Here is a 26,002-nt window from a genome sequence, read left to right as displayed (position 1 = left end):
ACTTGCTTGTTGGACGCGAATTTAGATCAAACTTCCAGATGCGGGAAAGTAGCCCGTTGGACTGCCACTAGTGGTAACCGGGATAGACTACCAGCTTCATCTGGCTTCCACTATACCCATCTCTTGATCCTGCGTTAGTGTGAAGTTAGTAGTGAATGAGACTGCGAGTTGGATGGGAAGTAGGTGGGGTAGTGGTCAAGGGTGGTATTGGTCACGGGTCGTATTATTGATCACCTCTATCCTCGTATTAGTGTAGTAATCCTTCTAGACCATAACTGGGATCTATCTCTGCATAAATGGAACTCGTCTCTTTCATGTTGGACTGATAAATGACTATTATAAACGCACTTTTGCACTAAGGTCGTATTCACGTTGACTGGTACAGTATACTCCACAATCACATGTTCACTCTAGGACAAGAACTATTAGCTAGTACAAGTACTGTACAGTACAAGTACAAGTACAAGTGCAATTGGACATTGTAGTTCCTCAAGACGGGATCATCTTGGCTTTTAGAAGTTCTCTACTTCCACTTGATAAGCTCTACTACCGATACAGTACAGTGTGTATCAGTAGTACATGTCTCTAGACCAGTGAGACTACTCAAAGACAGGCACCATTGACCTGCTCCATATTCCGTTTGAGAACATGAGACCTAGTTGTGCTCCCTCTTGAGTGTGCGCCGCCTTGGAAAGTGAGCATGCACTTAATAGCAGGAACCTCATCTTGCAGTAGGGCTTCTAGACACAGTTCTAGTCGCTCGACAGTAGACGGCAGTGTTCTGGATCTCCTTTGTTCACTAGAAAGATCATCATGGCACTAGCGTTCTTCTTGTCGCTACCCCTTTCAGTTACACTTTCTTGGAAACGCGCATGTCTCGAAAGGGTCTGAGCTACGAGCTACTTGTGTGAGGGCAGAATCACTACCCGGTTTGGAATATGCAAGATTCAAGTGAATTAATGAGACGTAGATATAGTGTCTCATTGGAGCTCGGTTGTCGAGTGAGAGACAGGTATCCACCAAGTGAGACGTTAGATTTTCCATATTGGTCTGCTCAGCCTTGGTCGGCCTTTCCGAATCAGTAGACTGAAGGCTATAGTACTTGCAGTATCTCGGACTGTGCAATAACCAAAAGGTCCTTTGACACAAGTCTTTGGTTTAAGCGACAATGGAGCCGAAACCTGTCGTGTAGCCGAGGAAGTGGCTCGGTCAGACATAAAAAAAAAAAGGTAGTTGGGAGGCCACCCTTGATCGCTAACGGGCTACCTGTACTGGACAGCTTCACCATCCAATCACCAATGCTTCTCTATCCCCTTAAGAGCCTCGGCCTTCTCCTTGGCCGTCTTCTCCTGGATTAGCTCCAATTCATGCTGATACTCCTTCTCATACTCCTGCTGGGTTTCCAGATCAGAATCCGCGTCGGGATCAAACTCCGACTCGGTGGGCTCGAGGTCGGACATTTCTGCCTCCCGGCCAAGCTCCTTGAGCCGTCGCTTCTCAATGTTCCGGGCTCTTCGAGCGGCACGTCGTTCGTTCTGCGCCTGTCTTCGGGCCTCTCGTCGTGCGTTTCGTCTAGCCCGAGCCTCATCCGTGCTCATCCCCTTCGCAACGTTTGCCAGTAGTAAGACCATCGTGTGTTATGTCTGTTCTGTATGTGTGTCTGTGAGTCTGTGTGTGTCTGTGGTTGTGTCTCTGTGAACGTGCGTGTGTGTAGAAAGGCGTGTCTGAAGTGACTGACGTAAGAGATACAGTTGCCAATGCTTTCAATCACTGCCTCTCCTTTTAACCAAGCCAAGCCCAGTAGTTGCTGTTGATATAGTGAACTCAAAAGAAAGAGGAGAGCCAAAATTAAAAAGCAATGCATGATGCGATGAGCTCAACAGAAGGGCTTAAAACTGCTCCAGCCGCCCCATGTGATCGTGAAAGTCACGTGATTAGACCTATACTACCACTTAGAAGCTGTCTATCAACTCCATACCCCTGAAAAATAGCTTCCCGGATCCAATACGGCCATCCTCCATGTTGCTGACTCGCAAACTCTATCGAACCGTTGAGAATGTACCGTTAGCCGGCTCGGAAGAGACCCAAAGGTGAGCAGCAATGGGGCTGGTTATTTTAGTCACGTGACCGTTTAAAAGGGATTAGGAAAAGTCAAAGGTGAGCAGCAATGGGGCTGGTTATTTTAGTCACGTGACCGTTTAAAAGGGATTAGGAAAAGTCGAATCTCTTTTCTGTTGACTACCATTTTTCCTTCGCTAAGGTTTCTGAAATTTCACCCGTTTACAAGTATCGTACAAGTAGTACCCCTTATCCCTGTTAAAACTGTGAACCCAGTTCAACTCGTACCCCTTTGACTTGCAGTTGGTTACTCGGAATTCTGGTGAAAATGCATTATATGTACAGTATTCAGTCAATTGCATGAGAAAAAAAGAAGTGAATCTGTTTCCGGCTAGTTGTGGAGGTATGATGACGTCAAGCAACAGGAACATGAACATCGAGTATACACATAGAAGTACATACTGTCCATACTGTAGTAGCCAATGTTCACCATAAACTGTCGAACTGGAATTTCACTCATAAGTAGCTATTCATACTTCTAGCACCATCGCAATCACCATAATGAGAAATCTTGCGCATCTTAATGGCGAACGTGAAATCTATAATCAGTTCCAGGTTGTCGTCGTCTGGCATTATGGACTGATAAATAAGATTATATCCTAACCCTATAGTTACTCTGAATCTCGGAATAGTGGCGAATACATAAAATTCTCATACCATTCGCACCAACGTTCTCTCTGCAAAAATCCGATCAAAACGAATATAATCTCGTTTCACCAAATTTTAGTCCCCTCGATTTGTGTCACGTGACAACCTTATTTTGGAACGTTAAAAAATTGTGCATGCTGCATACGGTTTGGCATATTTTTTAATCCCACCATATCACCAACACCACGCACCGCACAACCATGGGAAAAGCTGATACTAAAGACGCCAAGGTGCGACACAGCCCGCTTCATGTCGACATGAGCCAGGGCAGCGGACTTCTTCGAGAATCCGCCAAGCAGAAGACTTCCCGAAACACCAAGAAGACCGATGCTGCAGAGGAGGATTTTATTGATTCGGCCACTTCGCGACGAATTCTGCAGATGGCACGGGATCAGCAGCGAGAGCTGGATGAGGAGGAGCGAGGCGAGGAGTTTCCCGAGGATGACGATGTGGAATTCGAGGACGAAGACGAGGAGGAGGATGAGGAGGAGTACGAGGAGTACGAGGATGTGCAACAGGAGTTTATGACCCCTGAGGATGCTGCTCTGTACGCGAAGTACTTCAATGAGGACGAGCCTGTTTCTCTGGCCGATAAGATCATGGCCAAGATTCGAGAGAAGGAAGAGGAGGAGCAGTTTGAGCGAACTGGAGAGGCCCCTGGAACCTCCCAGGGTTTGGAGGGAGAGGGAGTCATGCTTCCACCCAAGGTCATTGCAGTCTACGAGAAGGTCGGAGAGCTTCTGAGCCGATACAAGTCTGGAAAGCTGCCCAAGGCATTCAAGATTGTGCCTACGCTGCGAAACTGGCAGGATGTTCTGTACGTGACCGATCCTGCTAGCTGGTCTCCCAACGCAATCTACGAAGGAACAAAGATGTTTGTGTCCAACCAGCAGGCTAAGGAGGCCCAGAAGTTCATCCAGATTGTGCTGCTGGAGCGATTCAAGGAGGAGATTGAAGAGAAGAAGACCCTAAACTACCACGTTTATCGATCCCTGAAGAAGGCTCTGTATAAGCCTTCTGCCTTCTTCAAGGGTTTCCTGTTCCCTTTGGCTGAGCAATGCACACTCAAGGAGGCCATCATTGTCAGCTCCATTCTGTCCAAGGTCTCTATCCCCACTTTGCATTCTGCTGCTGCTCTCATGAGACTGGCTGAGATGCCTTATTCCGGCCCCACTTCTCTGTTCATCAAGGTGCTGCTCGACAAGAAGTACGCTCTGCCCTACCGAGTCGTTGACGCCGTGGTCTTCCATTTCATGCGTTTCGCTCACGTTGAAGAGGCTCTCCCCGTCATCTGGCATCAGTCCCTTCTGGTCTTTGCCCAGCGATACAAGAGTGATATCACGGAGGATCAGCGAGACGCTCTTCTGGATGTCATCAAGGTCAAAAACCATCCCAAGATTACACCTGAAATTCGACGAGAATTGATTTCTGGCGAGTCTCGACCTATTGTGGATGAGCAGATGGAGGTTTAACTAACGGAAAAAGGACTATAATAGATGTATGTAGCATAATTAGAGATGGTTGATTGGTATAGAGCGTTGCTAGCGGTGTTTGCGTGTACACGGTGGGGTTTTAGTTAGTGTAAAGACAGTATGGATGTGAAAATGTACAACAGTACGATACTAGAGGTGCACCATAACGACAAGAGAGGAAAAGACGTATTTTATTGCACAAATATGAGTGCCAGAAAGCGCAAAGGAACCTATTCGCCCTACATCCTCAAACCCTTCGACTTCAACCAAAAAGTAGCTATTCAAACCAACATGGTTCGAAGGGTGTAATCCGATTGAGCCACATGGAGACAAGTTTTCGTTAAATGGACTTCTTACATGGTTTTATTGTGGTTGAAATAATGTAATAATCGACTTCTTTGGTCCTTCTGGGTCGAATCTGAGATCTTTGGATTTTCATGGATTCAGGCTACAAATGAGATTTCATGGATTGAGAATGTATGGGGCCAATCACTTGGCGATATGGGTAATTGATGGATTGGTAAAGAATCTAGACTGTTTTTATTATCAAGTCAGTGGTCTCACTCAAGTAACTGATATTGGTGTGTAGTTATCAACTAACATTACTTAACAGTAGAACTGAAAACAGAAGGAATCTGGGATACGAAGATATTTTCGTCAAAACCCAGATTCTGGGTAGCATTAGGGAACAAATACTGCAGCTTTAGGTATTCCCTTATCCTCTCGGATGCTCCTATCCCTCCTTTACACTCATATCCGCTCAAGTAACGTCAAGTATTATACCAAGTAATTTAGCTCACTATCAATCATTATATTGTTGACTACTTCCTGGTACCAAGTAACACTCTCAACTAAAATAGTCTCGACCAACTACGGTAGGGCTACTGGACCGTACATACAGCACTCCGCACGACTCACGTATACTTGCGCCATTTCTAATAATGAGTAATTGAGTATTGAGTTGGCAGCTGAATTGTGTACATGATGGACCCGGAGGTTGGAGTTTGGATTTTCTTGTTTGTTAACTTACGCGGAATGAGACACCAGAAGCAATGCCACCGTTTTGCAACCAACTATAGTCGATAATTTTTCACGGCCCACTGTAATCCAATTTCAGCTTGTTTTGAAAGACAATCCGCCAATAGTGAGACATTGGAACTTCATAACTGGTCACGGTTCTTTTTCTCCCTGTTTTTTCCGTAGCTCGGAGCTCTCTTTGGTGTTGATCCGAACATCTCCACACAACGACAAGCCACATATCCGAGGTAAAAATAGCACCCAAAAAATGCAGCACCAGGTGAGCCTCGGAACAAGTCTCGAATACGCTCCGAAAGCAGATTTAAGGCATAGAAATTGACCATATATAAGAGTGGAGAACTCTACTTGTATGATAAAGATCGGGTTATGGGCCTCGCCAAAGCTACCGTGGGACTAACTCAGCTCTAAGATTAGAACCACAAAACCCGGGGGTCGGTAAAAGCAATTCTTCAACTTTGATCTCGTCACTGATTTGAACCATTGTACAGTATTATAACAGAGAGCCATATGCCATGCCATCTGCACGGCGCTGATGCATGTCTGTGCACTGCAGGTGCAGGTGCACGCATGGATGCATTACTGCATGCGGTTCGACTACACTTCCTACGGGCACAATACTGTGCGTAACACTACTGGTGACGCACTGTTATTGCGTTTATTGATGCAGATATGAAAGACTGGATCTATGGCTCTTGCTTTTTACGCTCGGTCAACCGTTGGTACACACGTGCATATTTTAGAAAAAGCAGCCACGCAACTGCGTGAACTACATTGTATGGTCTGTAATGTTTAAACGGTCCACCAACGGCGAAAATTTTTAGAAATCGTACGATCTTTCCCAGGGGTTACAGGGGTCTTGATTCACACCTTCAACTCTACTGCTATCCGCTTACTTTGTCGGCATTTACACCTTGGTTGGGCTGGCTCATACCCCCGTCATTTATGCCCGAAGTCGACTCTTGGACAAGGGGGTGTGGGAGTATACGGAATGCACCCCACGGTGGGCAGTCTGATAAAAATGCACAAAGAGTAGATAGTGGGGTCATAACATGGTCAAAACGCGATTTGTGCCCCGCAAGTGCGGATCAGATGCCCAAGAACAAGCAGTGGCAAACAACCTCGCGCTCGAAGAGAGCAAACAACCTATAATTACTGGGTTTTACCAAGGCAACTCAAGCAGCCACTTACTTCGTTGCAGCTATGTTGTTCCCGAGACTTGTCTCACACTGGCGTACAATTCAAATTGACTCGCTTGTATTGTACCCGTACCAGTACCAGTACAATGCCTACACTCAACTAGGCTCGCAATAGCTTACATTAAGCTAATAAAGGACAATAAATACATTCTATATACAAGCAATGAGGACATATGGCCTCTCTAGTTGGAGATCTTGGACACCTTCATAAACAAGGTAGAGAACAGATACTCCTCCCCCTGTAGGTCGTTCAATGGCACGTGTCTATATCCCTCATTGAGCGACGACAGTCTCAGACAGGAAACCGCGAAGGGACGGTCCTGAGTGTACAGCGTGATCTGAACAAAAGAAAACTCGTAGTCTTCGGGACTCAAAGACAGACTCCAGTCCTTGTTCCAGCGAGGGTTGAAGCCATTGTCAATAACTGGCGATGTCTTCAACTTGTGGTTCTCACCAGGCCCGTGCAGCTGAGCCACAATGTACGGATCAAAAGACGACTTTCCCAGATCCTTTGGTCGAGGCAGCTGTTGCGCAGAGATGAAAGACAAGTTCACAGAATGGCCTGATCGGGGACTTTTGAGGTGACGAAGATACGGTGGCTTTAGCACATATCCTCCCCGCGCAGCAAACATGGCGTCATTCAGCTGGGCCGGCAGATCGTATGTCTGCCAGTTAAGAGCCACCATCTGCGCTCCATTCTGCCAGAAATAGAGCGGGTTGAGGTTAGACGATTTGACACGGTAGCCCGAGGGGTATATTCGCGTCAAGTATCGTCGATTGTGTTTCATCATCTGCTCCCTGTTCTCGGGGTCCTTGCAGATGGAAATGAATTTTCGCTCGGAGAAGGAAAAGCAATGGTTAGTGGTCTTGGATTCCGGGAATGCAAAGTTTCGGAACTTGAGACCTTGGACATAAACACCTAGCTCGCCCAGAGCGGGAACAATCTTCTTGGTCGTGCCACTCGTGTCCTTTCTTTTTCCTCCGCCTGAAACGGAAGGAGTACCGCTCAAGTCGTCAAACTCAGAGGCTGTGGTAGTAGAAGAGGATGTGTAGGACGACGAGAATGAGGCACCATTATTTTTATCGCCTGCAACGGGCTCTCTGCCGGCCTTCACCTTAATAAGAACTCGATGTTTGAGCTCATGAGGCGACGGGAGATTGAGAGCCCCAGGAACAAGAGGTTGAGTGACCAGATTCTCGCCAAAAGTGCCCTTGAGAATATCGACTACCTTGAGCTGATTAGAGGCTGAGCAGTGGATTTCCAAGGAAAGAATCAAAGGGTTGGGGGATGCAATGAACCCGTACTTTCGAATGGCAGAGCACACGTCTTCCACAGACACCGATGAGGTGAATGTTCGGCCGTGCTTTACTACCGGACGGTCATCGGGTCCGTCCCAGATATCAATCTCGACCGATCGACAGCCAGATTGTAGAGCTCGGATGTACCCTTCTTCAGACGAGGTGTCTGCAACCTGACGACCAATCAGATACGTATTGTGAGACGTGGAGATGTAGTACTCGTTGAGTGGTCGGTTGAGATTCGTCTCTGGCTTGACAAACAGATTGTAGGAAGACAGAAGGAAATCGTTGAACGAATCAACTGTCCAGTAATCGAGCGAGGAGTCGAATGTGTCGTCTTTGGGGGCGAATTTGGCCCAGATCTTCTCAAAGATATGGGGCTCAAACCGGGTTCTCTGCACGTGATCAAGGAACCCAAGCAGATCGTCTCGAGTCATACGATCATCACTCCAGATGTTGGCTGGTTCAGGCTTGCCAAGAGTCTGGTAGTACAAGGTGACAATCTCTGGGCGTCGTTTTAGCAGCTTCACAAAGATCTTGAACTCGTTGAACTCCAGAAAGCCGGACTTGTCGACATCGGCCTCATCAAATTTAGACTTGAGATATGCCTTTGAGCAGAGCACGTGATGTCGTTGAGCGAGACGCTGAACGGCTTCGAATGTGAGTCTCTCCTCACCCTGCTCCTTGGCTGCGTACGACTTCCAGTGCACAGAGGCAATCTTGGGATTCGAGGACTGGAAGCCCCGCATCAGCTCCTGGCGAAAATACACTAGGTTTTGCAGAGCGTCAACGAACAACGTAAACTCCTCCTTGGTCGGGGCAACCAGATGAAGCGGCTTGCGGCGCTTGTTCTTCATGTAGGTGATGGTGACCCATCGTGATTCGTGGTTGGACGAGACTTTGAGTTCTTCTCTGTGGTTGCGGGCGTTTTCCTGCAGCGAAATCTCACAGATGGTGTCAACCGAGAAACATGCACTGGCCTTCTTGTCGTCCCACGACACCTTTCCTGTAACAGGGTCGATTTTGAACATGCGTTGCACCTTTTTCTTGTGTGTGATACGTAGAAAAGGCATTCCCTGCTGTAGAACGAGCGGCACCGTGACCTCTGCTGATTCAGAGGAGAGAATAGACGATACTGTGGCCACGTTTCCGGCCGATTGTTCCTCCGAGTTTTTGTGTCGTGTGATTGGCATTTCCACGCTGGGGCAGCTGCTGCTTCTGCTTCGGAAAGGGGGGCTTGTCGAAAGGCCTCGGCGGGAGAGTTTGCGGGCGAGGGCGGTCGGAAGTTCCATAACGGTGGATCCGAGAGTCGGGCTGATGCTGAGGGAAGATGCGAGAGTGTTTGCGAGCGAGGAGGGCGAAAACCGAGGCGAAAACCGAGGACTGGAGGATGTGCTCAGACGAGGACTGATGGGCACAGAGAATGGGGTTGTGTTTGTGACGATAGGCGGAATGAGTGGCGGCACTGTTCCCAGCACGGGTGCCGATGCTGCTGGCGAGAGATCTGTGGCGAACAGGCTTGTGTCGTTGGAGTTGTTGGTGTCGTTGGGGTCGTTGGTGTCGTTTGGGTCACTGTGTTCCGACAGTTCGAGGTCCAGAGCCGAATCGTCCTGCGTTTCTTGGATCACACTGTTTCGGAGCGGCGGATAGCTGTCTTTGCGGCCTCTCAGAGCCTCCAGGCTCTTGTATCTGGCGATTGCCCGCTGGGGCCGGTTCTCCAGATCCAGCGGTGCTATATGTTCCAATGACATTTGGTTTGCTTGCAATGCGGTTCGAAAAAGTGCGGCAAACGCACTGGTTTGTGCTGCCAGCTTTTTTGGGGGGCGTGGCCAGGGGTCTAGTCGGGGGAGCCGAGAGATTTGGGTCGCCTGGACGCTGGCTGGTTCAACTTGGGTTCAAGTACACTCGTAGAGTGAGAGTGTCGTGGGGGTGGATCTGCTGTCTCAGTTTTCCAGAAAGTCACGTGGTGCCGATAGTGCCGTGTGTGCCGGAACGGAGCATGGTGAGCGGTTGGGCATGTGGCGACAAGGTACGGTTTGTCAAATCGGTTGAACCGGAAACCTCATGGATCTTGTTACTCGCAAAAACGTCACAATGATACACAATCTATGGGCTACAGCGCGTCTACAAATGGCTCTGACGTGAGCTTATCCCGCGAAGTTTGGGAGTTTGGGTACAGGTGCATTTTCATATATAAACCCGGGGGCTAGGCCCTTGTCACCACCGGAAAAACGGGAGTTGCAAAGCGTGGGAGAAGCCAAAAAGATAAATATAGACGTTGTCGGAGCAACTGGTTTTTCCGTTACGTAGGGGAGGTATGAGCATGGACGCGACACGCTTAAATAGACGCTCCACCGTGCGAGCGTAGACTATCCGGGTGGCTACCTGAGCCTGTTATGTGTAATAATTTCCACTTCCAGTTCAGCTATTGCACAGTATTGCAGCAAACGCCCTGACTGCGTGCAGATTTCTCACCTGAGGTTCCAACGGCAGCGTCAGCGTGCATGTACAGTACATTCTGCATATCCACATACCGATCCATGTGGGTATGTGGGTATGTGGGTGTGTCTGGTGCACAGGTTCAGTGTAATGTGGTAAGCACTCGTTCCCTTTTGTCGAGCTGCAGAATGCCGTTTTTTTACGATCCGAAACTCAACCACGCCACCACAAAAGTTTATGGCACAATGAAAAGTACAGTACAAGTAGCGAGACACCAGCTAAACACGCACCAGGCACGGTTTCTATTGATGCAATAGATGTGGCTATTCCTCTCGACCGTGCTACAAATATTTATACATTGTACAAGTACGTGTGCAACTTATCCATAGATTGGTGCCTGTGTACTTGTATATGCCTTCCCCCTATTTATTGCCTGAGGGCGGTTTGCAGCCCTGAGGTATGTACCTCCCACTTATCTCATACAACCTCAACCACGTGATGCACCTAATAGTAGCCAGCCGCACTAGTCATCTTACAGCCCCACCCCCTGACAAGCAACACTGTCCATACCCAGAGGCAAGCTCTCGACTTGATACAACGGCAAATCCAAGCTACATTACCACCGCGGACCCTTCCTGCATGATTTCTCCCCTTCGCAACGACTCATCATGGCCTGGAATTTGACCAAAAGTGAGTGTGACAAGACAGACACCCAGATACGACATGATACACAGACAATAAATACGATACAATCAAGATCAGGCACAGGTATCGCACTGCCATCTCATGATTAGTGCATATGGTGGCGTCTTGATCTGAGCACCCTGGACCCCGAATGACCAATTATTATGGCGGATATCATCGCCGAACAGTGCTGGCCATGTAATAACCAACTAACACAGAACTCAAGGAGACGACTCTGTCGTCGTTTGGAGGACGGTCTTCGTCTCAGACAGTGACAAACCTGCCCACAGTGTCTACTAAGCCACAAGCACAAACAAAGGCGCCGCCGCCCAAGAAGAAGCAGCCCGAGGGACCGAAGCAGCCTGATGGACCCCCTACACCCACCCTCAAGTCTGGGTTTGCAAACAAGCTGACTACGTCTCTGTCCCACAACTCGACCAAAAGCCACAAAAGCCAGACCACCGTGCAAACCGTGCAGTCTAATCACACATCACTGAAGGATATCACCGCCGCCGTTGCCACCCCCGTGAGCACCCATGCCAGTACCCATACCCAGACCAGTGTTGATGCCGACTCGGCCACGGCCGCAACCACTGCCACCGCAGCCACAACGCACAGCACTGAGGACCTCAAGCCCGTAACGTCCATTTCCAAGCCTCATTCGCCACATTCGCCCTCCGTGCCCGCTGCAGGCGTGCTGGATGTGTCCATTTTTGGAACTGAGGGCCTGTCACTGCCTGACGCTTACAAAAAATATTCTGCATACTTTGAGGAGCAAGACAATGGGGGACCGCCTCCAGTCTATCTCGTTTTGGAGTTCGATAAGACCCAATTGCTGCTCGAGCCGACGGGTGGCACCGCTCTGGACTGCCCCATTTGGAATGCCCGGTCTTCGTTTGACGTCTCCCGTACAGACGAGGGTCTCACGATCAATATCTACGCCAAGCTTCCAACCACGCTAATCCAGAATGAAATCCACCCTCTCCTGGGCCGTAGCAGCGCTTTGGGAGACGAAAAGTCGACCAACACGGTGCTTGACGTCTTCCTCGGCTGCGTGCGAGTGCGCCCCGCGCTGACACATGCCAACCGGTCTGTGGACGGCTGGTGTTCGGTGTCATCTGGCACGGGAAGACTCAAAATCACCGTGGATTACAAACCTACACCGAAGTCTCAGTCGCAGCTGTCAATGCAGTCGTTTGAGCTGCTTAAGGTTTTGGGAAAGGGCACCTTTGGAAAGGTAATGATGGTGAAGAAAAAAGACACGCATCAAATCTATGCTATCAAGTCTATTTACAAACACTATATCATTTCCACGGACGAGGTTGCTCACACACTGGCCGAGCGGACCGTCTTGGCCCAGATTCGCAACCCCTTTATTGTTCCGTTGAAGTTTTCGTTCCAGAGTCCGGAGAAACTCTATCTTGGGCTGGCATTTGTGAATGGAGGCGAGCTCTTCTACCACTTGCAAAGAGAACGCTTCTTTGACCTCAATCGAGCACGTTTCTACACCGCAGAGCTACTCTGTGCTCTTGAGTGTCTACATGACTACAACATTGTGTACCGGGATCTGAAGCCGGAGAACATTCTGTTGGATTACATGGGACACATTGTTCTTTGTGATTTTGGTCTGTGCAAGCTCAACATGACGTCTGACGAGAGAACTAACACCCGCTGCGGCACGCCTGAGTACATGAGTCCCGAGATTCTTCTGAACAAGGGATACAACAAGTCCGTGGACTGGTGGACTCTTGGTGTTTTACTGTACGAAATGTTAACCGGACTCCCGCCATTCTATTCCGACAATCACAATAAGATGTATCAGCGGATCCTGAATGACCCGCTAAGGTTTCCTCAGGGTATGGATCCCACGGCGGTGGATATTATTACAGGGCTGCTTCAGCGAGAACCTTCTGAGCGTTTGGGGGCCGGGGGTGCCCAGGAAATCAAGGCCCACCCCTTTTTCAAGGACATTGATTGGAATAGGCTTCTTGCGAAGAAGTACTCGGCGCCCTTTAAGCCCAGGGTTCTTGATCCTACTGATACGAGCAACTTTGATCGCGATTACACGAGTATGGTTCCTCAGGATAGTGTTACCAATGACTATCTATCGGACAGCGTGCAGAAGCAGTTTGGCGGCTGGACTTATCTGGACCAAAACGTGTTGCATTAAGCTAGATTAGGGGGAGAAAGAGTGTGTGACTGTGAAGTACAAGTAATTGTATGTACAATCAATTAATTATTATCATGGCAGACGCTGGATTTTGGTGCACGAGGCTATTTGGCTTGTTTGTGGGCACAATAAGGCCTCGCTAGTTGCTCTTTGACAGGTACATGATGTATGTACTAGGGTTGTAGCAACTGCCGAGGCTGCCGCTACAGTAGTTTCAGGGTGCTGTCAGAGTCGAGAATATGCTAAAAGCTGCCCTATACGTTGTTGCAGCCAACGGCCAAGACATTAAGGGACCCTGGGTCAGCTCTAAGCGAAAGTCTAGTGACTTGTGTGAAAAACCCGCATTGGAAAAGAAACACTGCCTTTTGGGACGAGCACTTCCATTATTATATTACCAGAGATGGTAGTGGTCTCGTTTCCGCTCCCAGTAGTGTATAAGATGACTCCTTTTGGGTCCAATAAGGCTGTGGATCAGGTTTACACTCGGTAGTCTAGTGAGGAGAGGAGAGGATGGGATGGAGATACTCGCTAATGGCTGCTTCTCGATGGTTGCTTTTTGCTCTTGCTCGTCTCGACAGTAGCCCCGAGCAGGAACAAGGTGTGCAATTGCTTCTACTAGGGTCCGGCTCAGATAGATGTATCGATGCTGTTTTGCTTCTTTTTGGATTTTGCAGCAGGCTGAAATTAACATGGTACGAAAGCTAATGGTGGTACACGGGACAAGGGCAGCTGTCAGTTTAGCTCCATGGAAGAGTCTAGTAGACATGAAAAAAAAGGAGCTAGCGAACGGTAGATGCTCACTACCACGCCATCGCCACATACCACCATGGCTGCTTCGACTAGGCGTGTCTCTAGAGCGCCAGCACCCTACAGTAGTATACGTGCGGAGTGCATTGGGGGGAGAGGATACTGGTATACGGTGGGGAGAGTGCGACGTTCCCCTGTAGCTTCTGTCTGGGGTGCGGTCCCAAATGGGGCATTTAGGGGTCCAACAAACGTCTTTCGAATGTCTTGCAAATGAATCATACGCGTTTCACGATGTTTCACTCGTCCAGATTGGCTCCAGCAGAAACATAAAGTTGGCCAGAGCCAGTTTCAGGATCGACTGGGGGGGAGGGGGCTGTAGTCGTAGAGTGAATGGCTGCAAGGAGGATGTCGCACTAGTGATGACAGAGTTTGAAAGTTAGCAACAAATGGAGACAAGCGGCATCGGCCCTTACTTGTAGCTGGTATTTTGGGCTAGTCGAACTCCACAGCCAAAGTTGGAGTCGGCTAGTGGCGAAGGTTGTTAGTATGTATGCCCACCGCAGTGATCAGCACTAATGTATGTTGCACAACACATGGCTTACAAAAGCACAACTATAGATGGCCGAAGAGCTCCATGGTACTTGTCCGGCCTGTGCACCCGCCGTTAGGTTGGACTCTTGTTGCGAATGACGGCTTCTTCCGTGCCCAGGTAATGCAGGTGGTCTTTTACACATGCCAACAATGACAGAATGACAGCGTACGTTGGGCTGCCTTTTTAAAAGTTTCTTGGCGAAAAGGTAAAGTTATACGACTTGAACTTTGTCCCACAGGGGGTCGACTTGATTTTGCGATTTTCTGCCTGGTACCCCAGCCAGCTTGGAGATGTTGCAGGAGGAGGTGTATTCGAGGGAGCTACTGTTTATGCACATTTCTTGTCTGCTTTTGTATTGGACATTCCGCGGTGCATGGCGCATTTGGAAGTCATCTGTCAACCGCTCGGAGAGATTTTTTTTCATTCGTCAATATGCAGATTGTCTGCGGCGGGCGTTTGTTGGAAGCCAATCGGACCTTGTTGCACCTTCTAACGAGTTTCTAGACCTGGTCAAAGAAGAAGAAAAGAAAAATAAAGAAAAAGAACGTTTTGACTTTGCGCTTTTCAGACTTCACTATCAATAACAACCACACCGCAAACACCGAAGATCAAACAGGTGTGTGTGCATGGAGGTGGTGTAGCGGGAAGAGAGATTGGACTCGCTCAGTCGGATCCAATAGCCACTCCCGTCGATCGGCGAGGCTATGGGACACGGCTAAGTAGCCATAGCTCCCCCAGGGTTGCTCTAATGCAGCCACTCGAGCTCTACGGGACAGTTTAGTGGACATTTTCAAAGAGACAGATGCAACACTATGCAGCCAGTCAAGAGGCTCACGGCTCCAGGCAGAGTCGGTGTGCTCGGAATGCAACCGTTCGACAGGACATCGCATAGAGCTATTGAACTGACTGCATGGACCCAGGCTAGTCGTGGAACATTGCCGCCAGCCGCCAGCATCCGCGCTCGAGGGCACTTTTATATGGGCAATTGGCGATAGCGACTTGTGAATGGGCCCAGATCACCATGGAAACAACTTCGTCCAGTGCAACGATCAGTGAGGGAAACTCTTTTCAACGTTAAGACATTGCTTGAACCACCTACGGCTCGTATCGGAAATTCATCTACACCAGTTGCATGCAGAGTCTCCTTGTCTTTATGTCAACAGGGGCCTAACACGGGTTTTGATACAAGAAATACAGCCAAATTAGGCCGACAAGGTTGAGTAGAAGAGCCTGGGGAGATGGTTGGTATAAAGACTTCACGTAGTCCGTTCTGCACAAGCACCGACTATCGACCCTTCGGCATCCCTAACGACTTTCACTTCATTGGCCCAAGGCCATCGTAATTCAGTCTTTCCTCCGACGTTCACTGGTGAGTACATTCACGATTACCGAATCGGAGACTTGAGACTGCACCTCTGGTTTCACCTCCGATTTCCCCTCCGATTTTTCACCCATCGCACATCATTGCACATCATCGTCAATCACTGTCAATCTCCCGTCCCCCAACCACAAAGACTTCAAATACTAACCCTAGCCACCGAGCGTTTCACTTCAAACCGTTTAACCTCAGCCTTAAGTTAAAGTTGACTTGGTGAGTACAATAGGGAGCGATTCACACCACTTGCTGGAGCTGCTGGAGCGCCTTAGAGGCACCCCCCATACGGGTATAGGGAGCCACAGCTAGTCGGTGGGGCCACTTCATACCGAGAAAAATACCATACTAACACAGTGTGAGCATGAAGATCTCTCTTCTGCTCTCCGTTTCAGGAGCCCTACTTGCCGCTGCTGGTCCAGTGCAGTACAAGGCGTGCCTTCCTGCCTCCTCTCTCTCAGCTGAAGCCTGTGTGTCCAGCTGCGATGACTTTTTGACCCTGGGATCCGACCCCGAACAAGTGAGTATTCATTTCCGACAGGCCACCCCTGCCCCGCTGCCAGCACTGTGCCGACATTAGGCTTTTTCATCTTGGACAAATATTTTTCTGGGCTGCATTTTACGAGCAGCGACCCTAAAGGTTCAATTCTGCGCGCACAACTGCTCTTTGCAAACTTTGCCAAGCCTAATGCGATAGATTATGCATTGCTGCAAAAGAACATCTTCGTGCAGATTGCCAAAGGTCCCAGCTGCACTGCACTGCACATATGCACCTCAAACCACACACACAAACAAGGACAGATTACTAACCCAAAATAGTGCCTGCAGTGCCTGTCTGTGTTTGATCTCCCCGACCAAAAATGGGACGTTTACGACCGGCTCGAGGAGCTGGGACTCGCCCCGACACCCCAAATCACAGTCTGCGGCGCCGAAAACCCCCAGATCACCCCCGCCCCCGCCCCCGTTCCCGTTCCCGTGCTCGAAAAACGAGCCCCCATTGTGACCGTTTCGTGTAGCACCGCCACCACTTCCAGAGACTCGTGTCTCACCACCTGCGGCAACATCATCAACCAGATTGCCCTTTGTCTCGGAGTGAGAAGCTGTATCTGTGACCGAATTGTGACTTTTAACAACAATGTCGAAACCTGTCTCGAATGTATCACCAGATTCGACTTTGGTCCCGTCTTCGACATCCCTGGTAGATTTTTGCAATTCCTGGCTCAGTGTGACAGAGCAACTACTGTTCCACCCCCAGTTTGTGTTACTCGAACAATCGATACCAAGGTTTCCTGCGAACCAGACACCTTTACTTCAACTTGTTCTGTGGCCAACAACGACAACATGAGTCTTCTGAAGTGTACCGAGACTTGTACCAGTATCATCACTTCCATCGGTCTGTGTCTGGGCTTCCGATCTTGTATCTGTAACAGACTGGCTGCAGTAACTACCGCTGTCGCGCAGTGTATCCAATGTGTCTCGATTTTCGATCTCAGTGGAATCCCCTTTCTTGCAGCCAACTTCCTCAACGTGCTGGGTCAGTGTGGAGTGAACTCCCAAGCTCTCACTAGCTGCTCCCCCCTCACCATTTCTGGTAAATGTGTGACCATTTCTTCTACTCTGCCTCCTGCTCCCGTGACCTCAGCCGCAGTGACCACCAGCTCCAAGCCCCCCGCTCCCGCTTCAACATCTTCCCCTGTGGTCTCCAGCACTAATCCCGCTTCCAGCTCGCCTGTTGTGGTGCCCAGTTCCACCAACCCTGTTGTTTCTAGCTCGCCTGTGGTTGTCCCAAGCTCTTCCGCTCCTGCTTCAAGCTCGTCTTCCAGCTCGCCTGTTGTGGTGCCCAGTTCCACCAACCCTGTTGTTTCTAGCTCGCCTGTGGTTGTCCCAAGCTCTTCCGCTCCTGCTTCAAGCTCGTCTTCTAGCTCGCTTGTGATTGTCCCCAGTTCTTCCACTCCTGCTTCAAGCTCGCCTGTGGTTGTCCCTAGCTCCTCGGTTGTTGTTTCGAGCTCTACTCCTGCAATCCCCACTTCTTCTAGTGCTCCAGTGGTTGTCCCCACCCCCTCTTCATCTGCTGGTATCACTCCTCCCCCTGTGTCATCCTCTCGGGCTGCTGTGTCTACTTTCACCTCTTGTAGCACAGTCACCCAGTCCAGGGATAGCTGTGTCAAGACTTGTGGTGATATCATTCGAGAGATTGCTCTCTGTGTTGGAGTTCAGCAGTGTATTTGTGACAGAATTGCGACTTTCAACAACAACGTCGAGGAATGTTTGTCCTGTATCACGTACATCGACTTCGGTGGTCTGTTCAACTTCCCAGATCAGCTTCTGAGATTCATTGGCGGCTGTGGACGACCCACTACTGCCTCCGATGTTTGTGTTACCAAGACAATCGACCCCGCCGTGTCCTGTGAGCCTGATGTGACTTCTTCCACCTGCTCAGTCGGTAACAACAAGGATCTGAGCTTCACCCAGTGCTTCAATACTTGCACAAGCATTGTGAGCTCCATTGGTCTGTGTCTCGGAATTCGAAGCTGCATCTGTGATCGTATGGCCAGCACTGCGGAAGCAGTTGGTGACTGTATCCAGTGTGTGAGTCTGTTTGATTTGGGTAACATCCCTTTCCTCGGTGCCAACTTCCTTAACTGGCTTGGTAACTGTGGTATCAACTCTCAGGCCACTTCTCAATGCAGCTACCAGACCATTGCTGGAGAGTGTTCCACTCTGAGTAGCTCTGTCATTATCACCTCTGCTGCTCAGTCAACCTCCTCTAGTGCATCGATCCCTACCTCATCGGCTCTGACTGGTGTGTCTTCCACCTCTTCCACAGACACAGGATTGTCGTCTGCTACTTCGTCCTCGGCATCTAGCTCCGATGTTTCATCCAGCGCCTCTGACTCTGCAGTGACTTCCACTGAATCTGGTGCCTCTTCCACAGCTACTGATTCTGTTGCGTCGTCAGGAGCTTCCAGTTCCGATGTGTCTTCCACTGCTTTTGGATCGAGCTCCTCCATCACTGCCTCTGACTCGGGTTCGTTGTCACCTTCTCCCTCATCTACTGAGAGTTCCGACGCATCCACCCACATGTCCACAGCGTCCTCCACCGTTACTGGCTCCGACACGACCTCCTCTGCCTCCAGCTCCGATGTGTCTTCCACTGCTTTTGGCTCAAGCTCTTCTTCCACTACTTCTGATTCTTCGCTCTCATCTACAGAGACGTCGGAGATATCCACCATCACATCTGCTCCTTCCACTTCCACTGGCCCTGTCGCTACTACCATCACTTCTTGTAGCACAGTCACTCAGTCCAGGGATAGCTGCATCAAGACCTGTGGCGACATCATCCGAGAGATTGCTCTGTGTGTTGGAGTTCAGCAGTGTATCTGTGACAGAATCTTGACTTTCAACAACAACGTCGAGGAGTGTTTGTCCTGTATCACCTACATTGACTTTGGTGGTCTTTTCAACTTCCCTGATCAGCTGCTGACCTTCCTTGGTGGCTGTGGACGACCCACTACTGCCTCCGAGGTGTGTGTTACAAAGACCATTGATCCTTCCATCTCGTGTGAGCCCGACGTCACTTCTTCCACCTGTTCCGTTTCCAACCCTCGAGATTTTACTATCTCTCAGTGTCTGAAGACTTGTGGCGATATCGTTTCTTCCATTGGTCTTTGTCTTGGAGTTCGAAGCTGCATTTGTGATCGTATGGAAAACACTGCTCAGCTTGTTGGAGACTGTATCCAGTGTGTGAGTTTGTTTGATCTTGGAAGCATTCCCTTCCTTGGCGCCAACTTCCTCAACTGGCTTGGTCAATGTGGTGTCAACTCTCAGGCCGCCAGTAACTGTGTGTACCAGACCATCACTGGTGAGTGTCACACTCTCAGCAGCTCTGTTGTCATCACCACTGCCGCTCAGTCCACCACCTCCTCCAGCGCTGTCGTTGTTCCTTCGTCGTCGGTCCCGACCATTGTGTCATCCACTGCTACCACTGACATCGTGTCGCCTAGCAGTAGCACTGCTGATGGATCCACTTCCAGCGATGGTATCACTTCCGCCACTTCTGAGTCGTCTTCCACAATCACTGCTACAATCAGTGACAGCGGTAGCACCACACAATTGTCGTCGTCTGGCATTTCATCGGATATCAGTGGTTCTGTGTCTCAAACGTCTGAGTCGTCTGCAGGTACATCCACCGTGGAAACCTTAACATCTGACTCGAACACTGAATTTGGCTCCATCACCACTACATTCTTGTCATCTTCTATTACAGATGTGTCCACTAGCTCAACCGCCTCCGATGACGAGCAGTCCTCTACCGCTTCTATCCCTGAGTCCAGTTCCGTGATGTCGACTTTGTCGTCTTCTGCTGCCATTACTGAGTCTCTCAGCTCCGGATCTGTGTCCGAGACTTCAGCTGTGTCCAGCACTCGAACACCAATCATCTGTGCCCGAGACGGTATGAATGAAGAGGATTGTATCACTCTCACTGATGAGTCCAGCATCGTAGAGTCTGCTACCACTTCCGGTGGTGTCTCGTCTGAGTCGTCTGCCATCCCTAGCACTGATTCTGTGACAGCTTCGACCACTTTTGAGTCTTCTGCCACAGGTGTGCCCACATCCTCAGAGATCCAGCCTACGTCATTTGTCGAGTCTTCAAGTGAGTCTGCCTCTTCCACAGCTGAGTCCTCTTCTGTGTTTGAGCCTTCTTCTTCTGTCGTTGAGCCTTCTTCTTCTGTGGTCGAGTCCACCTCTTCTGAGGTTACTAGTGATACTACCTCTTCTACTGCTGAGTCTTCTTCTGTCGTTGAGCCCACCTCTTCTATCGTCGAGATTACCTCTTCTCAGGTTACTAGTGAATCTGCCTCTATCACTGCCGAGTCTTCCACCGTGGTTGAGCCTACTACCTCTTTGATTGAGCCTTCTTCCCAGGTTACTGGTGAGCCCACCTCTTCTGTCGTCGAGCCCACCTCTTCTGTCGTCGAGCCCACCTCTTCTCAGGTTTCTAATGAGTCTTCCTCTTTCACAATTGAGTCGTCTCTCACTGAGGAGTCGGTCACTTCTTCTATCGCCACCCCAACCTTTACAGGCGAGGGATCTATCACCACTACCATTATTGAGTCTACCTCCTCTTCCGAAGAGTCAGCGTCTGCCACCACTGATGCTACCCCCACCGGCGAAGAGACTGCCTCCACTACTTCGGAGCAGTCTTCTGCCACCCCTACCGGTGATGTTTCTTCTGCCACTCCTACCGGCGATGTCTCGTCTTCCACTCCTACTGATGACGTCTCGTCTGCCACTCCCACCGGCGAAGAGACTGCCTCCACTACTTCGGAGCAGTCTTCTTCTGCCACTCCTACCGGTGACGTTTCGTCTGCCACCCCTACCGGTGACGCTTCGTCTTCCATCCCTACTGGTGATGTCTCATCTGCCACTCCTACCGATGACGTTTCGTCTTCCATCCCTACTGGTGACGTTTCTTCTGCCACCCCTACCGGTGACGCTTCGTCTTCCATCCCTACTGGTGATGTCTCATCTGCCACTCCTACCGGCGATGTCTCGTCTTCCACTCCTACTGGTGACGCTTCGTCTTCCATCCCTACTGGTGACGTTTCTTCTGCCACTCCTACCGGTGACGCTTCGTCTTCCATCCCTACTGGTGACGTTTCTTCTGCCACCCCTACCGGTGACGCTTCGTCTTCCATCCCTACTGGTGATGTCTCATCTGCCACCCCTACTGGTGACGCTTCGTCTTCCACCCCTACTGGTGACGTTTCTTCTGCCACCCCTACCGGCGATGTCTCGTCTTCCACCCCTACTGGTGAGCCTTCTTCTTCCCGGGTTACTGGTGAGCCCACCTCTTCTGTTGTCGAGCCCACCTCTTCTCAGGTTTCTAGTGAGTCTTCCTCTTTCACAATTGAGTCGTCTCTCACTGAGGAGTCGGTCACTTCTTCTATCGCCACCCCAACCTTTACAGGCGAGGGATCTATCACCACTACCATTATTGAGTCTACCTCCTCTTCCGAGGAGTCAGCCACCACTGATGCTACCCCCACCGGCGAAGAGACTGCCTCCACTACTTCGGAGCAGTCTTCTGCCACCCCTACCGGTGATGTCTCATCTGCCACCCCTACTGGTGATGTCTCATCTGCCACTCCTACCGGTGACGCTTCGTCTTCCATTCCTACTGGTGACGTTTCTTCTGCAACCCCTACCGGTGACGCTTCGTCTTCCATCCCTACTGGTGATGTCTCATCTGCCACCCCTACTGGTGACGCTTCGTCTTCCACCCCTACTGGTGATGTCTCATCTGCCACTCCTACCGATGACGCTTCGTCTTCCATTCCTACTGGTGATGTCTCATCTGCCACTCCTACCGGTGACGCTTCGTCTTCCATCCCTACTGGTGATGTCTCATCTGCCACCCCTACTGGTGACGTCTCGTCTGCCACTCCCACCGGCGAAGAGACTGCCTCCACTACTTCGGAGCAGTCTTCTACTGCCACCCCTACCGGTGACGTTTCGTCTGCCACCCCTACCGGTGACGCTTCGTCTTCCATCCCTACTGGTGATGTCTCATCTGCCACTCCTACCGGCGATGTCTCGTCTTCCACTCCTACTGGTGACGCTTCGTCTTCCATCCCTACTGGTGACGTTTCTTCTGCCACTCCTACTGGTGACGTTTCTTCTGCCACCCCTACTGGTGACGTTTCTTCTGTCACTCCTACCGGCGATGTTTCTTCTGCCATCCCCACCGGTGAAGAGACCGTTTCCACTTCCGGTGTTGTTCCCATTTCTTCTGGTCAAGAGTCTGCTTCAACATCTACAGATTCTAACTCTGCTACCGTTTCCTCTTCTGGCCAGGAGTCTGCCACTGGTTCCACGTCCGGTGCTGTTCCTACATTTGGTGAGCAGTCGGGCATCACGTCTGGATCTACCCCTACATTCACTGGTGACAATGGTTCTACTGCCACTGTCCCCATCTCGACAGAAGGCTCTGGAATCAACTCTGGAGAACTGGACTCTGCCACCCTTGAGGTCCCCACTGCTACATCTGCAACTGGTACTGTTTCCGTTGAATCTCAGATCACATCTTCTTCTGGAGGTGGTGGAGGTCTTGCCTCTGAAGACATTCCTGGATCCGCTACTGCTACTGGCACCGCTACTGTTACTGGCCTGGTTCCTGATGTTACTGGCTCGGCAACTGCCACAGGTTTGGCTTCTGAGGATCTTTCCGGCACTATCAGCCCACTTCCTACTACCACCAACTTGTCAGGCGCCTCTCAGCCTCTCACTACCATGTCTACTTCTACACTTGGTGGCGGTGGTGCTATTGATGGTGGTTCGAACGGATCTGGCTCTGGTTCAGGCTCTGAGGGCTCCGGCTCTAGTTCAGGCTCTGAGGGCTCCGGCTCTGGTTCAGGTTCTGAGGGCTCCGGCTCTGGCTCTGGCTCTGGTTCAGGTTCTGAGGGCTCCGGCTCTGGTTCTGGCTCAGGTTCAGGTTCAGGTTCTGAGGGCTCCGGCTCCGGCTCTGGCTCTGGCTCTGGCTCTGAGGGCTCCGGCTCTGGCTCTGGCTCTGGTTCAGGTTCTGAGGGCTCCGGCTCTGGCTCTGGCTCTGGTTCAGGTTCTGAGGGCTCCGGCTCTGGCTCTGGCTCTGGTTCAGGTTCTGAGGGCTCCGGCTCTGGCTCTGGCTCTGAGGGCTCCGGCTCTGGCTCTGGCTCTGAGGGCTCCGGCTCTGGCTCCGGCTCTGAAGGTGAAGCACCTCCCCAGTCGCCTGGTGGTGAGACCCTGCCTCCCCAGGCCAACTCTGCGAAGACTTATGGTGTCTCTGCTGGTATGATGGGCATGGTTATTTTGGTTGTTCTTTTCTAAGCTAGTTAGCTAGCTATTGGTTTCTACCTCTTAAAATTGTCAATTGTTAATGAATTCTTTGTATAAAAAATCTTGTTCCTTTTATTATTATATTTATATGTACATTTATTGTACAAGTATTACTGTACTTGTAGTTGTAGTCTCCAATAAGTACAATGCCTTGCTTGATAGTTTATTGAGCTCGGTCGTAAAGACGAGTAGGGCTATGCAAGATTAAGAAGTGTACTGAACTCTATGTATTTTGAAATTCTGGGTCTCGAGGTTCTAGAAGCCCGGTACGTCAGGGACCCTCGCCTGTCTGGAGGATGGCCAAAAACACGATTTATATATTTGCTGCTCTGTTTGTGTTTCTTGGTTTTATTGCCGGTCACGTGTTATGGAAATTCACGCAGATTTTTATACACCATCAGAGTGGCTGTGCTAAAATTATTAGGCTACAGTGTACATATAATAACCCATCTCTCGGCCACTTGTACTCTTGCACTCCCACCCTTTCCACGCTACACAGCACACGCTAGCGTTTTTTTACATCACTTTTACGATGGCGGCAGTTATCAACCGAAGTGTGACTTCGCTCCACAACGAGCTGGAGTTTCTGTTTGAGTCCGAGGTGATTTCCCAGGCTCTTTATGACGATATTTGCAACAAGATCCCTCGAAAGCTGACACCTGGTCAGAAGCTGGACTTGCCTGGTTCTCAAGTTGTTGGCATTGCCGAGGTGACTGAGCGGGTTGCAGCTGTTCAAATCACCCCTGCTGCCCCCTCCCCTCCCGTTGCTGTTCATCCTGCCTCTGCTGGTTCAGGTGGCAAGGTGGAGGCTCTCTATGACTACGTCGCACAGGACCCCACCGACCTGGCTCTTGTCAAGGGCGACCAGATTGACATCATCGAGAAGCTGAACAACGACTGGTGGAAGGGCCGAGGCCCCAGTGGCAAGGAGGGAATCTTCCCTGCCAACTACGTCAAGGAACTGTCTGATACTCCCTACATGGCTCCTCCTCCCGTGAGCCGATCCCAGAGCACTGTATCGTCTGTGGCTGCGGCAAGCTCCACCACCACTCTTCCCACGGTGTCCTCTTTGGCCGTGAACGAGGAGAAGTCCGAGAAGTCGGCCTACCCTTCTTACAAGCAGCCGGACTACGCCGCTCCCGCCGCCCATTACAACCCTCCTCCTCCCACACAGTACAACCCCCCTCCCCCAGAGCAGTATGGCTACCAGGCCCCACCTCCCCCGGGATACCAGGGAGGGTACCAACCTCCTCCTCCCCAAGGCTACCAGGGCCAGCAGCAGCAGCAATACTACCAGCCCCCTCCTCCGCAGACTGTGGTTGTGGAGCAGGGCCAGCAGCATCAGGGTGGCGGAGGCCATCTCAAGAGCATTGGTTCAAAGTTTGGAAACGCAGCCATCTTTGGTGCTGGAGCTACCCTTGGTGGAGACCTCATCAATTCTATCTTTTAATCACGAAGTAACGTCATAGAGAATATATTTATTGCCTAGTCTGTTGACAGACCATTGCCAGGCTCTTAAAGTGAGCTAATTAACCATCTGGGACTCCATTCTCAATCAGAGGGAGGTTACAGACCTGCATCGATCAGGCATGAGCGAGACGTGCGGAACATGGAGATCTGAACCCTCCCGAGCTTCCTAAGTTTGGCTCGTTCTTGTGGGTCCAATCTTGAGGTAAATCGTGGGCTGTGCGACTACTTGAACTCGTACTGTACTTGTACGAAACGCGTTCGTAGGTGGAGTTGACTGACTGTTGTCATAGGAACATGGTCATGGCGTCTACTTGTACCATTGTTTGTTATTGTGTTGTATGGTCTAGTCTGTTGCTGCCTGCACACTCTTTTGATTTGGCCCCCACGCCGTCACGTCACTGTGCATAGATATACGAAGGAGTGTATTTGAGAGTCCAGAAAATGCGAAAAAGAAAAGCTGATTGATAATTCCTCGGAACTTCGCTTGGAGAAAGAGAATCCCCAATTTGAAAGCTTTACCAAGCAACTAAAGAGTGTTTGGAGCGCTGAATGGGCTATTGTAGTGTTTATACAGCGCTGTATGAATCTCTCTGGTGGGAGGGATTAAAGATGGTGTGTGAAACGAGTCTGCGACATGTCCCAAAACCAGACATGATTTATCAAATATCAGGCTTCACTAATTAGTAATTCGTTTGAATGAACGAGTTCGAAACAAGAGCGGTTAATCTGGCGTTACTTGCTCTGTATTGCAAGTACATGTGACTATATTGCTTTATAAACTCATACAAGCACACGTACAGTACATACGAGTGGTACGCGTCTACATGTGTGCGATTTAACCCCTTCATCGTGATGGAGCATACTCCCGCGAAGAGGCCAATT

The 26,002-nt window shown here is 50.2% G+C and overlaps 8 protein-coding genes across 8 annotated transcripts; 5 read left to right on the top strand and 3 right to left on the bottom strand.

The window, feature by feature from the left end:
* Positions 1–1,292: 1,292 nt before the first annotated feature.
* On the bottom strand, positions 1,293–1,631 carry YALI1_C05649g (uncharacterized protein; the record flags this gene model as incomplete). Its single annotated transcript, XM_501432.2, has 1 exon — positions 1,293–1,631. One exon carries the CDS (start codon positions 1,629–1,631, stop codon positions 1,293–1,295), a length of 339 nt encoding a protein of 112 aa, XP_501432.2.
* Positions 1,632–2,966: 1,335 nt separating this feature from the next.
* YALI1_C05636g (uncharacterized protein) lies at positions 2,967–4,238 on the top strand (the record flags this gene model as incomplete). Its single annotated transcript, XM_501431.3, has 1 exon — positions 2,967–4,238. The coding sequence occupies one exon, from the start codon at positions 2,967–2,969 to the stop codon at positions 4,236–4,238; it is 1,272 nt and encodes a 423-aa protein (XP_501431.1).
* Positions 4,239–6,654: 2,416 nt separating this feature from the next.
* YALI1_C05570g (uncharacterized protein) lies at positions 6,655–9,522 on the bottom strand (the record flags this gene model as incomplete). Its single annotated transcript, XM_501429.3, has 1 exon — positions 6,655–9,522. The coding sequence occupies one exon, from the start codon at positions 9,520–9,522 to the stop codon at positions 6,655–6,657; it is 2,868 nt and encodes a 955-aa protein (XP_501429.1).
* A 466-nt stretch (positions 9,523–9,988) lies between these two features.
* On the bottom strand, positions 9,989–10,313 carry YALI1_C05562g (uncharacterized protein; the record flags this gene model as incomplete). The annotated part of the gene is made up of 2 exons (XM_068282202.1): positions 9,989–10,162; positions 10,206–10,313. The coding sequence occupies 2 exons, from the start codon at positions 10,311–10,313 to the stop codon at positions 9,989–9,991; spliced, it is 282 nt and encodes a 93-aa protein (XP_068138303.1).
* A 565-nt stretch (positions 10,314–10,878) lies between these two features.
* YALI1_C05554g (uncharacterized protein) lies at positions 10,879–13,064 on the top strand (the record flags this gene model as incomplete). Its single annotated transcript, XM_501428.1, has 2 exons — positions 10,879–10,900; positions 11,113–13,064. The coding sequence occupies 2 exons, from the start codon at positions 10,879–10,881 to the stop codon at positions 13,062–13,064; spliced, it is 1,974 nt and encodes a 657-aa protein (XP_501428.1).
* A 2,577-nt stretch (positions 13,065–15,641) lies between these two features.
* On the top strand, positions 15,642–15,998 carry YALI1_C05507g (uncharacterized protein; the record flags this gene model as incomplete). The annotated part of the gene is made up of 2 exons (XM_068282201.1): positions 15,642–15,742; positions 15,803–15,998. The coding sequence occupies 2 exons, from the start codon at positions 15,642–15,644 to the stop codon at positions 15,996–15,998; spliced, it is 297 nt and encodes a 98-aa protein (XP_068138302.1).
* Positions 15,999–17,116: 1,118 nt separating this feature from the next.
* On the top strand, positions 17,117–23,641 carry YALI1_C05494g (uncharacterized protein; the record flags this gene model as incomplete). The annotated part of the gene is made up of 1 exon (XM_501427.3): positions 17,117–23,641. One exon carries the CDS (start codon positions 17,117–17,119, stop codon positions 23,639–23,641), a length of 6,525 nt encoding a protein of 2,174 aa, XP_501427.3.
* A 541-nt stretch (positions 23,642–24,182) lies between these two features.
* Positions 24,183–25,100, top strand: YALI1_C05423g (uncharacterized protein; the record flags this gene model as incomplete). Its single annotated transcript, XM_501426.3, has 1 exon — positions 24,183–25,100. The coding sequence occupies one exon, from the start codon at positions 24,183–24,185 to the stop codon at positions 25,098–25,100; it is 918 nt and encodes a 305-aa protein (XP_501426.3).
* Positions 25,101–26,002: the final 902 nt, after the last annotated feature.

Source organism: Yarrowia lipolytica, chromosome 1C (assembly GCF_001761485.1).
Source record: "Yarrowia lipolytica chromosome 1C, complete sequence".
In the NCBI taxonomy this organism is placed as follows: Eukaryota; Fungi; Ascomycota; class Dipodascomycetes; order Dipodascales; genus Yarrowia; species Yarrowia lipolytica.
This window is presented reverse-complemented; position numbering and strand designations above follow the sequence as displayed.